General features: G+C 39.5%; 1 protein-coding gene across 4 annotated transcripts in view; it reads right to left on the bottom strand.

Annotated features, from left to right (window-relative positions):
* The window catches only part of LOC116826105 (androgen-induced gene 1 protein-like), a 30,654-nt gene that overhangs the window by 4,783 nt on the left and 12,852 nt on the right, over positions 1-13,019 (bottom strand). Inside the window, exons 4-5 of one of the 4 annotated variants that reach the window (XM_032782618.2) lie at positions 6,503-6,654; positions 5,934-6,066 (exon numbers count right to left, since the gene is read on the bottom strand). The exons of 2 other annotated variants lie outside the window; for them this stretch is intronic. In XM_032782618.2, coding sequence (XP_032638509.1) covers positions 6,041-6,066; positions 6,503-6,654 — 178 coding nt within the window. In that variant the 3' untranslated portion in view covers positions 5,934-6,040. Of the gene's footprint in view, positions 1-5,933; positions 6,067-6,502; positions 6,655-13,019 lie in introns of those variants that run through there. One more of the 4 variants, XM_032782617.2, reaches the window with a different exon arrangement.

Here is a 13,019-nt window from a genome sequence, read left to right as displayed (position 1 = left end):
CTGACTGCAGTAGAAATCAGTGTCATGTGACTTATGTATACTAATACTCTCTTCCTTTCATCATCCAGTCTCAAGCTGATTGCTAAAGCTTCAGGAAACTTGGTTTCTCTGCTGTTATTCAACAAGCAGATTTTCCAGCTAGGGGCTAAATTCGACCACCATATCCTTAATTGTAGGAAATTTTCACTGACATTTAGATCCAATTGTGATGAGTATCACAGAAATGTAGGTAAAATAAAATCAAATAAGCTAATGGAAATTGTTCAATAGTATGTGAAGACAGAAATTGGCTTTAGGTCACCTTCTAGTTAATCTCAAACCGTAAGGGGCCCATGAAGGCATTAAGGATTTACTACTAGCTCCAGTTCTACTCAATGAGTTCAGAGTGCCACAAGCAAACACTTCAGCCTCACTGTCTGAAGTTTAAAAACTCAGCAGAATGTCCCAACAGAGGTTGGACTTCTAGTACCAATTCTTTGGGTGCTCCCCCAAAATATGCTAGGAGTAGGTACCTCACAAACCCTGCCCCCCACAACCAGACAAACCCACACGTAAAAGCACTGTCTCTGCCTCAAAGAGCAAATAGTTTAAATTAGAGATGACAGTCTTGATTAGGTAGAATGATCTGGTGACTAAGGCACAGGACCAGGAGTCAGGAGACATGGTTTCTGTTCTCAGCTCTGTCACAGACTTCACGAGTGGCTTTCCCAACCTCTCTGGAGTGTCATTTCCTTACTTGTAAAATGGGCAGAATGCTTACCTCACAGAGGTATTGTGAGACTACAGTAACTGATGTGTGTGAAGTATGCTGAGACCTTTGCCTGGAAAGTGCAATATGAGTGAAAATAATTATTTTTCAGTCAGATCTCTTCCCATCCTAGAATCCTACAACATCCCAAAGTCAAAGGATACTTCTTTGGCCACCTCTGACCCCCTTCACAATTGTTGTATGCCCCTAGCTCTTTGACATGCAGTCTGCAGAGTCCTCTTCTGCTTTAACATATTTAAACCACCCATGATTAAATGAGATGCCATGTTATACAGGTACAATCATATTTTTTTACATTTTGCAGATAACCAGAATGTCAGAAGTAGGCGATACACAACTATCTTAAATGGTTTTTTGCTCATGAATGATGCATAATTTCAATTTAAAAATGACTCAGAATTTGTAACAAAATGTACATATTGTATGACTCACACCATTGGCACTCTTCCTTCTGACAGATTTTTAACAATAATGGAAATAAGCCTGACTTGTATCGTTCTGAGAATTATGACTACGACAGTACTAAATAAGTCTCTTTATGATTCCTATCCTGTTTGTGCTTTAAATGAGGCGCAGCTGTAACCAGCTATTTCAACCAGTTGCACAACTGGTGGCACAGAATCCTACTGCATGTGAAGTGAGTGAACTACCCCCCAGCAATGCAATCTCACACTTCCAATGTTTTATTTAAAAATCTTTCAGGTTATGACAATTATGAGAGAGCTGTCCAACAATTCATGCTCACAATTATGACAAATGTGCATATGAATTGCATAGTTGTCAAGACATATGCTAATCACATGAATTTGCATGTGTGTCCTTGAACAATCATAGTAACTACACAATTGCCCACCTTAACCTGTTTGAGAGGTTGTCTTTTAGTTATGCAATAAACAATCATAATACTCCCAAACTTTGATTCTTGAAAATTCTGAATCTAATGACTCTACTATTTATTATAAAAATGTAATGGAAGTTCCATTAATCAATATATGGCCTTGGAGAGTTACACAGAAATGTCTGATCACAAGTTCATGATTGGCTGCCTGCCTTGGCCCATCCTGCCAGTGGCCACATCCTGCATATGGTCTTACCCTACATATATGGCCCCCCAAAACACACTCCCTCATCCATCAGCTGCGTGTCTCCATGTTCACACCTCTGATGCAGGCTTGAAACCTGACTTTACTTACCACAGCCATAGTTCACAGTCCTAAACCTGCCGAGAGGCAAGAGTTTCTCCTTTCTGCTTAAACAGCAGATCCTGCAGAGGGGCCATGAAGCTGTCAATTGAGGATTATTCCTGCATTGCCCTAACATAAGGACGGATAGAATGCCTTTGTGCTCTGTCAGTTCCTATTTGTAATAGACCCTGGGGACTATTACCATCTTGTGCAAATTAGAACTGCTTTGAGGCTAAAATAACTTGTGCTGGCCCTCAGCTAAACTCAGGATAAGGTGGAGGGCAAAGCATAAAGCAGTCTTTGTTTTCTACTCCTCTGGGTCCTGTACCCAGTAGAGATCAGCCAGATCCATAGATCAAACCTATGTATACTGGACTTAGTGTTGGAACCTCATCTGTTATCTACTATATTATGCCACATTAACAAAATGCTTGCTCCACAAAATAAGAAAGAGGAACTATTTAAAAGTTTTGATACCTTATTATGACACAGATAAAACTCAATTTTTGGTGTTTAATTTTGTGGAACATTGCTATCCTTACCAAGTGTCTACTGAGGGCTGTTTTAGAAGTTTATTTTATCATGCTTCCGGGGTAAAACATACAACCATTATAAACAAACACTGAAAACCATAATCACAACTAGTTAGAATTTTCTCTAGTTACACAATCTCAGACAAAACACAATTAAAACAGATTAAGTCTGAGTTTATAGTACCCTTAAATTATTAGTAACAAAGTTATTAAAAACTCTGAGCATTGGCTAGCTAGGAGATTTATATCTGAAGTTACCACCAAAGTGAATTCTTCTTCACGTCAAGGAATGTGGGAATACTGAATAAGACCAATGGTACAACCAGTCCAGTATTTTGTCTCCAACAGAAGCTATTACCAGCTGCTTCAGAAGAAGGGGAAAGAACTCCTACAGTATTCAGTTCTAGAATAACTTGCTCAAAGGAAAAATCTCCTCTTAACCCAAATGGTTAAGAGGCTGGTTTAAGCCCTGAAGCATGAAGGCTTGTATGGTGTTATTTTTTAAACGTTTAGTTATAACTGGACATTTCTATGAATCCTGCTAAGTTCCTGGGGTTAGTTTCACATGGGGACTTTAAGCATTGCGCTGCTCAGCATTGCAATATTTAACTCCTATGTCCCCTGCTTCTTAATGGAATTGTTAGCTCCAAGTTAGGTGCCCAGGATTACATAGGGGAGAGACAGGGGCCAGATTCACAAGGTATGTAAGTCTAACATTTAGGTGCCAGAGACATTCTGAAAATTGCTGCTCAGCTGCCACCTAACCTTTATGGGTAGCAAAGTTTCCACTGATAGGAATGCACAAAAAATCTAAGTCCTGATGCTACCCCACAGCTAATGAGCTACTTGGAGCTATTGCTCATGCCTATTCCCTGACAGACGTCTCAACCTCCCGTCTATCTTGGCCTGTGGAGCCTGATCTGGTAGGTGTGCTTTAAGCATGTCTACCGCCAGATAAGAGAAGTGGGGGCAGGCTGAGAATTTGGGGGGCTGGTTTGTGTGTGTTTGTGTCCATTTGGTAATCTACCTCTTGGTTCATATAGCTGAATGATAATCCATTGTTGTAACCTATACAGGGTACAAGTGGGGGCCGACTGTCACACATGAGCAGGGTGTGAAGGGACGATTAAGGGTAGATCCTTGTGTTTTTGGATTTGGACAACAGGCTGGGAGGGGTTCCCAAACTGGTCAGCAGGCAATATACATATAATTAGGTTTAAAAATGTTAAGTGGAATAACAATATTTTAAGTTTTGCACTCTATTGTCTGTTTTAGTAGAAAAATATATCATTATGGAGACTCATAATTTTAAAAGAATTATTGCAAGTTACCAAGGTGGCATGTGCACAGAAACAGATCTCATGTCAGTGTTAATGGTGAAACATTCTTTGCTTGTTTGCTGTATTTTCCTATTAGTAACTGTTACACCCAATATCAACTGTTCTAACCCTCAAAAGTAAATAGCACAAAATTACAATAAGTTATCTGATTAGGTATGACAAAAGTGCTTTTTTCAAGACCTCAACATCTTTAGGTTATTCACATAAAACATCATCGATACAAATCCCAAGCTCAGACGTTATTTATAGTCAGCATTTTAAAATGATTACTGAAGAATGTTTAATGTTTTAAATTGATTACAAAACGAAATACAATCTGTTTCTAGCAAAATTCAAGACATCTAACTGGGTTTACTGATTTGTAAACCACATCTGGCTACGATGATTTGAACACTATTGTCATAAGCAGAGCCGTCCCTTGGGTGTGGCAAATCAGGGCAACCGTTCCGGACCCTGCGCTCTGGGAGGCCCCGGGGTCCAGTGCAATTAGCTGATGTGGTCGGTCCTGGAAGTGACGGGTTAGTCCCGGAAGTGATGGATTTGTCACTTCTGCCCTGGGCCCCACACCGCCCTAGGGACAGCTCTGGTCATAAGGTACAATAAGCTTTGCAAGACTGTGTCAGTGACATGAAATTTAATACTGGATATTAGAATTCTGGAAAGACTGAGTTGGGGAGCTGGATTAATTATTACCAGCTGAACCCTACCATCACAGAAACATCATTTTACAGGACAGGGAGTGTGGTTCAGACTTCTCTGCATCCCAATGATCCCCAGCTACCACTATCACCTCTTTAGAGCTGTCGGCAACCCACAGAAATTAGAACAACTTTGGGCTGCTCTCACTAAAACCAAGGGACTGGACTGAGGCACATTGAGGCTAGTCTCTGACTAGTCAACTTTGACCCCATCTCTTCCTGAGTTCTGCTGTGTGTTCTTTGAGCACATCCATAAATCTGGACTATATTTAACTTGTTCTTCTGAGTTTGTGCAACTGTTACACGAAACAATTTATTGAAAGCAGTTAGGAAGATAAAGCACTGGAATAAGTTAGAATAGCGGTCTACAAAGATTTGAAGGACGTAAACTTCAACAAAGGAGAGTCTGACCCAAATGAATATAACTAGAATCAATTGGGGGGAAACGGGTGACTGAGAGAATGAAAATTTAGTTTGAATAGTAGGAGAATTGTCCTAATACCAAGGTCTATCAGACTGTGTAATATTCTTCCCAAGAGAGATGGTGGAGCCCTATTTTAAGGGTTTGTCTACACTTAGCAGGGAATAGACGAGCAGAGATTGACCACAGATCACTCTCCTGTCGACTCCTGTACTCCACCAGATCAAGAAGAATAGGGGGAGTCTCCCATCAACATCGTGCAGTACGGACCCTCCGGTAAGTAGGTCTAAGCTTCGTCGATCTGAGTTACGCTATTCATGCAACTCAAATTGTGTAGCTTAGACCTAATTTCCCCTGTAGTGTAGACAAGGCCTTAGAGTGGACAAGGCACTCAAGAAAAGAGAAAGAACAATCCAGGATTGATCTTCAGGGAATTAGTTTATAAGTATTTTCCATTTCCAATACCAGGGGTCCAAGTTGAAATGTACCACAATATTAGTCACTCATTAAGAGGCAAAAAGATTTACAGCAATTAAATATTCTCCTGTAGATTCAAAATCCTAAGATTAATGATTAAAGTGGCAGATTAATGATACAGCTGATGTTTAAGCCCCCTGTAATATTATTTAATAGAAGACTGTTCTAACAAATGTTGGACATAACGTAGTGACCCTAATACGGTTCTTGAACTGACCCTGGGAGAAAATTTTAACTTCTTTGAACATTAAAACCCTAAGGTTGGCCAGAACCAGATCTTGGTGGGTAAAAAATGCCAAGCATTCTCCTGGCCTGAATATATATGTGCATGTGTACACACAGAGATACAGGCAGGAATATATATGTAAACCATTTTTTCTACATAACTGGAGTGGGAATTTGTTAGAAGCATTGAAATCTTGATTTTTAGCTTTTTTCCTTATAGACTGCTTGACTGCTTATCGGTATAGAAATATTTTTATTGCTTTGAACAATATATTTGAGAGATGACTGAGCATATTTCAGAACAGTGCAAGTTGGCATCTCGATTTAAAAATGCAATATGTTCATAAATGAACTTGCATTTTTTGTGACCTATTTTCAGCTTCCTCTCTATGCTTACTTCTTATATTTTCGAAAGTCACCTGCAAGAAAGGAACAAATTAAAATTAAGTAGTGTGGACATTTCAATCCTGGCCTGCATTTCCATTGGCGGGACTCTCCTAAGTATAGATTTCTATTCCTTAAGAATTGTTTCAAGCTGTCTAATGGCTCTATATCAACTAGAGACTAAACTGAGGCCACTAAACTCATTCTCGCTTTTAACTCAAGCACGATATCATCCTAGATTTCAAGAGATGAAAACTGCACTGAAACAGCAGATATTTACTTATTAAGTTCCTTATTAGATACGATCAATCACTCAATAAATTTATGTTCTATGGAAAGAGATGAGAAAGCTCTGTGCTGACCAATGTGATGAGGGAAAAGTTTAGACAGAAGATTTCTTTGCTAACACACATTTACTGTCCTTATCCCAATTAAAATCCTGTAACAATGAAAATTCTCTGCATTGCTTACCCCATAAGAACTTTGTTAGATGCTCTCCAAGTAAGTAGAATCCTAGCATTACAAGGTAGGAAATGGTAAAAAGTACTGCCTTTCCAGGTACACCTAGTACTTCTAAAATTGGGTATGCCCAAATTCCTGATGCATAATTTACCCATAGTACCCTGAAGCAATGAAAGACAAACAATATTAAGAAACAGAACTAGACATATCTACATTTTAGTTTGCTTGAAGATTATAAATTGGCTTTATTTCTAAAGCCATATGAAAATCTCAATTCTGTCAGTTTTAATTTTGCATTTAAAAGGAACGTTTGGTAAATTAGTTAAATTTTCTAGCAATTTTTTTCCAAAATGTTCATAAATATTTACATTTTTCAGTTAAAATTAAAATAGCTTTGTTTTTATTTAAACTTTTCTCTGCAGTAACAGCAATGTAAGGGGGTTTAATGGAGTGTAATGGGGATAAATGAATATTTATAAAGTAATCTGAGATTAGTGATGAAAGTCTCTAAGAGTCAAATGTAATATAATTAATATCATTTAAACAATGACATGTAATAACGTTTTCAAATTCTGTTGCATCTCTGAACAGAGATTGGCAAAGCATTTTTCAGCCATTGCTTAAAGTCACAAAACTGCAGATTTGCCGAACAAGTTACAGTATATATATCATATGTGCACACAAGAAAGAATCAGTGCAGAATTCTTCATTGTGCCAACCTGTGTTACTATCAGATGTTCTTTTAAGTGTGTGTGCATTCCAACTGTCATTTAAACACAGAATATTAAAATAAAACAATATTGAAGGCCACATATTCAAAATCCTGTGCAAGATAAGCCCACAAAGATTGTGCAAACACTTCTGTATCCACAACTGAATTGTCAGCACAAATCAAGGTACCTGAACCTCTAACTAGGTTCTTGTGGGTGCAAATATGCAAATTTGAATTTATATTATGAAGTGTAAAAATTAGTCTGCAAAATGGGAGGCTGATTATGAGCGCTTCTGAAAATGTATCCATGTGTGTGAAATGTACAGTGCAGTGATTCTCAAACTGGGCGGCCAGCACATCCCTCGGCCCGTGTCGCTTCCTGCAGCCCCCATTGGCCAGGAGCGGTGAACCACAGCCAGTGGGAGCCACAATTGGCTGAACCTGTGGAAGCAGCAGGTAAATAAACTGGTCTGGCCCGCCAGGGGCTTTCCCTGAACAAGCAGCGGACTGGCTTTGAGAACCACTGGTATAGAAGACCTTCAACATTGGATATATGCAGCTAACCTCACTTGGGCTAACAGTGGGATTTGAACCTGTGCCTAAAAACACAAGCCTCTGTCACTTGTTCTCTAGGTGTAAGCAGTAGCACATTCATAAACTTCTGTCCACTAGAAGGTAAGTAACAGATAACTGAATGGTGAATTAAACATCCAACTGTTTGTGCACAGAAAACCAAATTCTATGTGTATGAGCAAACAAAACATTTCTGAATGAAAACTGTCATCACTTAAAGACTATCCACTTCTTATGATTGGTAATTAAGCAATGCTGTTTTTGCATGAACAAGTTTTGCATGGGTATGGACTGGATGTCCTTTGAAAATGTGACCCTAAAGATGCAACACAAATCCACACAACCAGAGAATTCTGAGTTACAGTTGGCACAGACATTACAGCAGGTACAGAACTGCCTCAACCCTAGGAACATTTTATTGTCGCTGTTGTTTAAATATTTATGCTGTTCCACAACTGGAAAATGTATAACTAAAGATTTGCTAAGATTTTTAATAAATCCTCCAAATCCCGTTGAGCACAGAATCTTCCATGTTTTCTTCACTCCCACCTTTGAGGCACCATGTAGTAGCTGCCAGTCTTCTATTTGAGGACTAACCAACCTTCACTCCCAAACAATGTTACCTCATAATTGGTCACAGAAGTCAGGGATGGACAATTGGAAGGATCCCATGCCCCAGGGATAAGGTCTAGGTTTTTACATATGTTTAGATACCTAACTCTCATTGATTTCATTGGGAGTTAGGTACCTAAATACCTTTAAAATCTCGTCCTAAGTGCTCACAATGCCTGTTGGCCCAAGCAACAAGGTCTTGGGAATCAAAACTACATCTGTTACTCTGCAGAATACTAGCAATAAATCTGAGAATCTTATGCCCTCTCTGGTTTCTGTGGAAGGCAGCGGAGGTATGATAAAGACAGCGCTCTCTGGAAGAGATAAATAATTACTTATGAAGTGCTGCCTTGTTTCAAATAATTCTTTTAATATTTCGAATTAATCCTCACAGCCGTCTTTGCATGAGGAAGATATTAATACCCCCATTTGATGAACGAGACAATGAAGTTACTTGCCTAAAGTCACAGAGTAAATAAGTGTCAGCCCAACTAGATCTTTTGGCTTACAGGTCAAACATTGCATAGAATGGAACTGTCACTTGAAATACAGGATGGCAGATTCATTTTTCTGCATCCTATTAGCAGCATCTGCTATCAACACTTGGGACTGATGTCACCAGATAGTTATGCATTGCTACATCATCCTTCCAGTGAGAAGTCTGAAACTAAAAAAAGAGAAACTTATCAAACAAGAGTGTGTTATGTGGGAGAATTTGTAAACCAAGTAAGAAGAAAAGCAGAGCTGCATTGCAATTTACACTAGTTATAAAATAGAATTCAGTAACAGAAAGAGGGTTTGAACTTTATTGTAAAGCCTTTCAAAATAACATTTCCTAAACATTCATTCTTTTAGCTATTGTCAAGACTGACTCCCCATTCTGTCACTCTGAGTGTAGAAAGTGGGGGCCCACAAAGATTCTAAAAATTAATACTTGCCACTCCAGGCTTGCAGTAAACTCCCATGGTTACAGCTTTTCTCTGACCTTGGCTTGGTAAACGCTGCCACCACCCAAATGCAAAAAATACCCCTTGGATCCAGGAAGGAACACTTGAGAATTCCTCCCTGTGGCGTACCCTCAAGCCCTTTCACCCCCCCGCCTCCCGGGGAACAGCTGAGAAAGAAAAGAAAGGAAATTAGCTGTGTTACCAGCTAATCAAACAACATGCACAAACCTCTTAGACACCAAAAATCCAATCCTGTTCTTTTAAAAAGGTACCTTTTATTAAAAACAAAAAGGAAAAAAATACATCTGGAACTTAAGCTTTTGCTGGATTTTAAAAGAGCAATTTCAAAAATTAAGCACCCAAACTAGCTTTCTTGGGGGTTCAGCTTAAAGGTTATAAGCAAACAAAAGCATCAGGGGTTAGCACACAGGAATCCACAAGCCAGTAAGAAATAAAAGAAATAACCCTAATTGCATCTTTTTAGACATTCCCTAAGACATATCTGAGGCTCCAGACAGTAGGTTTGAGGTATGAATTGATAATTTATAAGAACATAAGAATGGCCATACTGGGTCAGACCAAAGGTCCATCCAGCCCAGTAGCCTGTCTGCCAACAGTGGCCAATGCCAGGTGCCCCAGAATGAGTGAACCTAACAGGTAATGATCAAGTGATCTCTCTCCTGGCATCCATCTCCACCCTCTGACAAACAGAGGCTAGAGACACCATTCCTTACCCATTCTGGCTAATAGCCATCAATGGACTTAACCTCCATGAATTTATCTAGTTTTTTTTTTAAACCCTGTTATAGTCCTAGCCTTCACAACCTCCTCAGGCAAGGAGTTCCACAGGTTGACTGTGTGCTGAGTGAAGAACTCCCTTTTATTTGTTTTAAACTTGCTGCCTATTAATTTCATTTGGTGGCCCCTAGTTCTTATACTATGGAAACAAGTAAATAACTTTTCCTTATTCACTTTCTTTTACATCACTCATGATTTTATATACCTTTATCATATGATCCCCCCTTAAGTCTTCTCTTTTCCAAGCTGAAAAGTCCTAGCCTGTTTAATCTCTCCTCATATGGGACCCGTTCCAAACCCCTAATCATTTTAGTTGCCCTTCTCTGAACCTTTTCTAATGCCAGTATATTTTTCCTTAGATGAGACGACCACATCTGTATGGAGTATTCAAGATGTGGGAGTACCATGGATTTACATATAAGGGCAATAAGATATGCTCTGTCTTTTTCTCTATCCATCTTTTAATGACTCCTAACATCCTATTTGCTTTTTTGACTGCTGCTGCACACTGCATGGATGTCTTCAGAGAACTATCCACGATGACTCCAAGATCTCTTTCCTGATTAGTTGTAGCTAAATTAGCTACAATCATACCTGGCTTAAATCTTACACAGCATTACTTTGCCGTGTGCCTGCAGCCCAGAGAACCACAAAGAGAAAGTTTCTTTCCCAATTTAAAAGTTCTTGCCTTCCCATTGGCTCTTTTGGTCAGGTGCCAACTCCTTTTCTTTTACCTGTGGACTTGTTAACCCTTTACAAGTAAAGCAAGCAGAGAACAGACACCAAGAGGGATTTTACAGCTAACTGGCTGTCTGGATGTTTATAAAAGGGAACTCCCCCCCCTCCCTTCTTCATTTATCACATGCCCCCCAAATCACAGATGGTGCTGGCCAGCCTAGTTTAGGTCAGGTCCACACCAGCTGGGATTTCTTCCTGGAGGTTTAGGAAACAGAGTTAATAAGACACATGCACCTCTAATTTTTCTAATAATTACATGAAGAACTAAACAGTTCTTTTTACATTTCAAGTACTACAATGACTTAGAATGCAGGGACATTTTTACCCAGCTGATTCTGGGAAACCTTCCTGGGAGAGTGCATCAGCCACTTTGTTAGAGGCTCCTGAAATGTTTTGTACCTCAAAATCAAAGTCTGGAAGAGCTAAACTCCACTGAAGAAGTTTTTTGTTAGTCTCTTTGACTGCATGAAGCCCCTTCAGTGCAGCATGGTCAGTCTGCAAGTGGAAACGCTGTCCCCAAATGTATGGGCATAGCTTCTCCAGAGCATACACAATGGCAGAACATTCTTAAAGCTAGTTTGGGTGCTTAATTTTTAGAATTGCTCCTTTAAACTCTAGCAAAAGCTTAAGTTCCAGATGTATTTTTTTCTGTTTTGTTTTTAATAAAATTTACCTTTTTTAAGAACAGGATTGGCTTTTTGGTGTCCTAAGAGGTTTGTGCATGTTGTTTGAATAGCTGGTAGCACAGCTAATTTCCTTTCTTTTCTTTCTCAGCTCTGTGTGTGTGTGTGTGGTGTGTGTGTGTGTGTGAGAGAGAGGAGAGAGAGAGCGAGAGAGAGCTTGAGGGTACCCCACAGGGAGGAATTCCCAAGTGTTCCTTCCTGGGTCCAAGGTTTTTTGTTGCATTTGGATGGTGGCAGCGTTTACCAAGCCAAGATCAGAGAAAAGCTGTAACCTTGGGAGTTTAATGCAAGCCTGGAGTGGCAAGTATTAATTTTTAGAATCCTTGCGGCCCCCCCATTTCTGCACTTGGAGTGACAGAGTAGGGATTCAGCCTTGACATGGTGTTAGCGGTGGGATGTTTATAAAAGGGAGCTACCCCCCCTTCTTTATTTATCACAGCTGTTAAGACTTTCCTTGTTTTCTTCCAGACTATAAGGATGTTTGTGATAAGCAGAAAACATCAATTACAAGTGCCAGCATAAGACACTGTTGTAAACAGAAGAAAAAAAGCAAATATTTTTCTTTCATAGTGCTGAATATCTGCCTAGAACCAATATAAATTCCTCCTTATTACAAGTTCCATGGCTGAAGAAACTACAACTAAAGATCCACAGAGAGTTTAGACATAAACAGAACTTCAGAAATTTTAGAATTGTTTATCTGTATTTTGATGTAAAACGCTGAACTGCAAAATGGGGGGATGGGGAGGGAGTAGAGTGTGGAATCCAAAAATAACACTTAAAACCTACAATGTATAGGCCTTATACAAATAATGTAATACTATAAGCAAACTCTTATACCAAACTGCTGTAGTGTTTACTAGACCTGTAGCATTTACTAGACTAGACTGAATTAAGGACCAGATTGTTTCTCCCATCTCAGTGAGTATTCTCCATACATCCTCCCTAAATGCATCCTTGGCAACAAGGCTCCATCACAGGCCAGGCTGCCAGGAAGAGTGGAAAGAGCCATCGGGGGAAGAAAACTACAAAGGCTCTGCACATATAGTCCTTTCCTTTACATATTCCCCTGATAGCCAAGCAGATTTTGTGGGATCCACTTGTTTTGGGCATCTAACTCACCTTTTAGTTTCGGCAGGTAGGAAGAGGGGAGCTCTGCATGAGGAAATGATCACAGAAAAGCTGCACTGGGAAGGGAATTCAGAAGAGTTTCCAGCGATCTGTGTGGGTAATTTGTGCATAGGGGACACACTGATCCTATGTTACCAAGCCCAAGGAATATGACATTCTAGCTATTCTTTAGTTCAACTTTTTTCATGTTATATACATCTACATGCAGCAGTACTTTAACTATACATTTATTAGAGGTTGTCATTTCAATTCAGGTGTATCACTAAATGTTGTGTTCATACAGTAGCAGTGTACTGTGATGAATTCTTCTGGGTGTGGGCTTGCTTCTGTAA

This window comes from Chelonoidis abingdonii, chromosome 14 (assembly GCF_003597395.2).
Source record: "Chelonoidis abingdonii isolate Lonesome George chromosome 14, CheloAbing_2.0, whole genome shotgun sequence".
NCBI lineage: Eukaryota > Metazoa > Chordata > Testudines > Testudinidae > Chelonoidis > Chelonoidis abingdonii.
The sequence above is the reverse complement of the archived record's forward strand: the minus strand, read 5'-3'. Positions and strand labels throughout refer to the sequence as shown.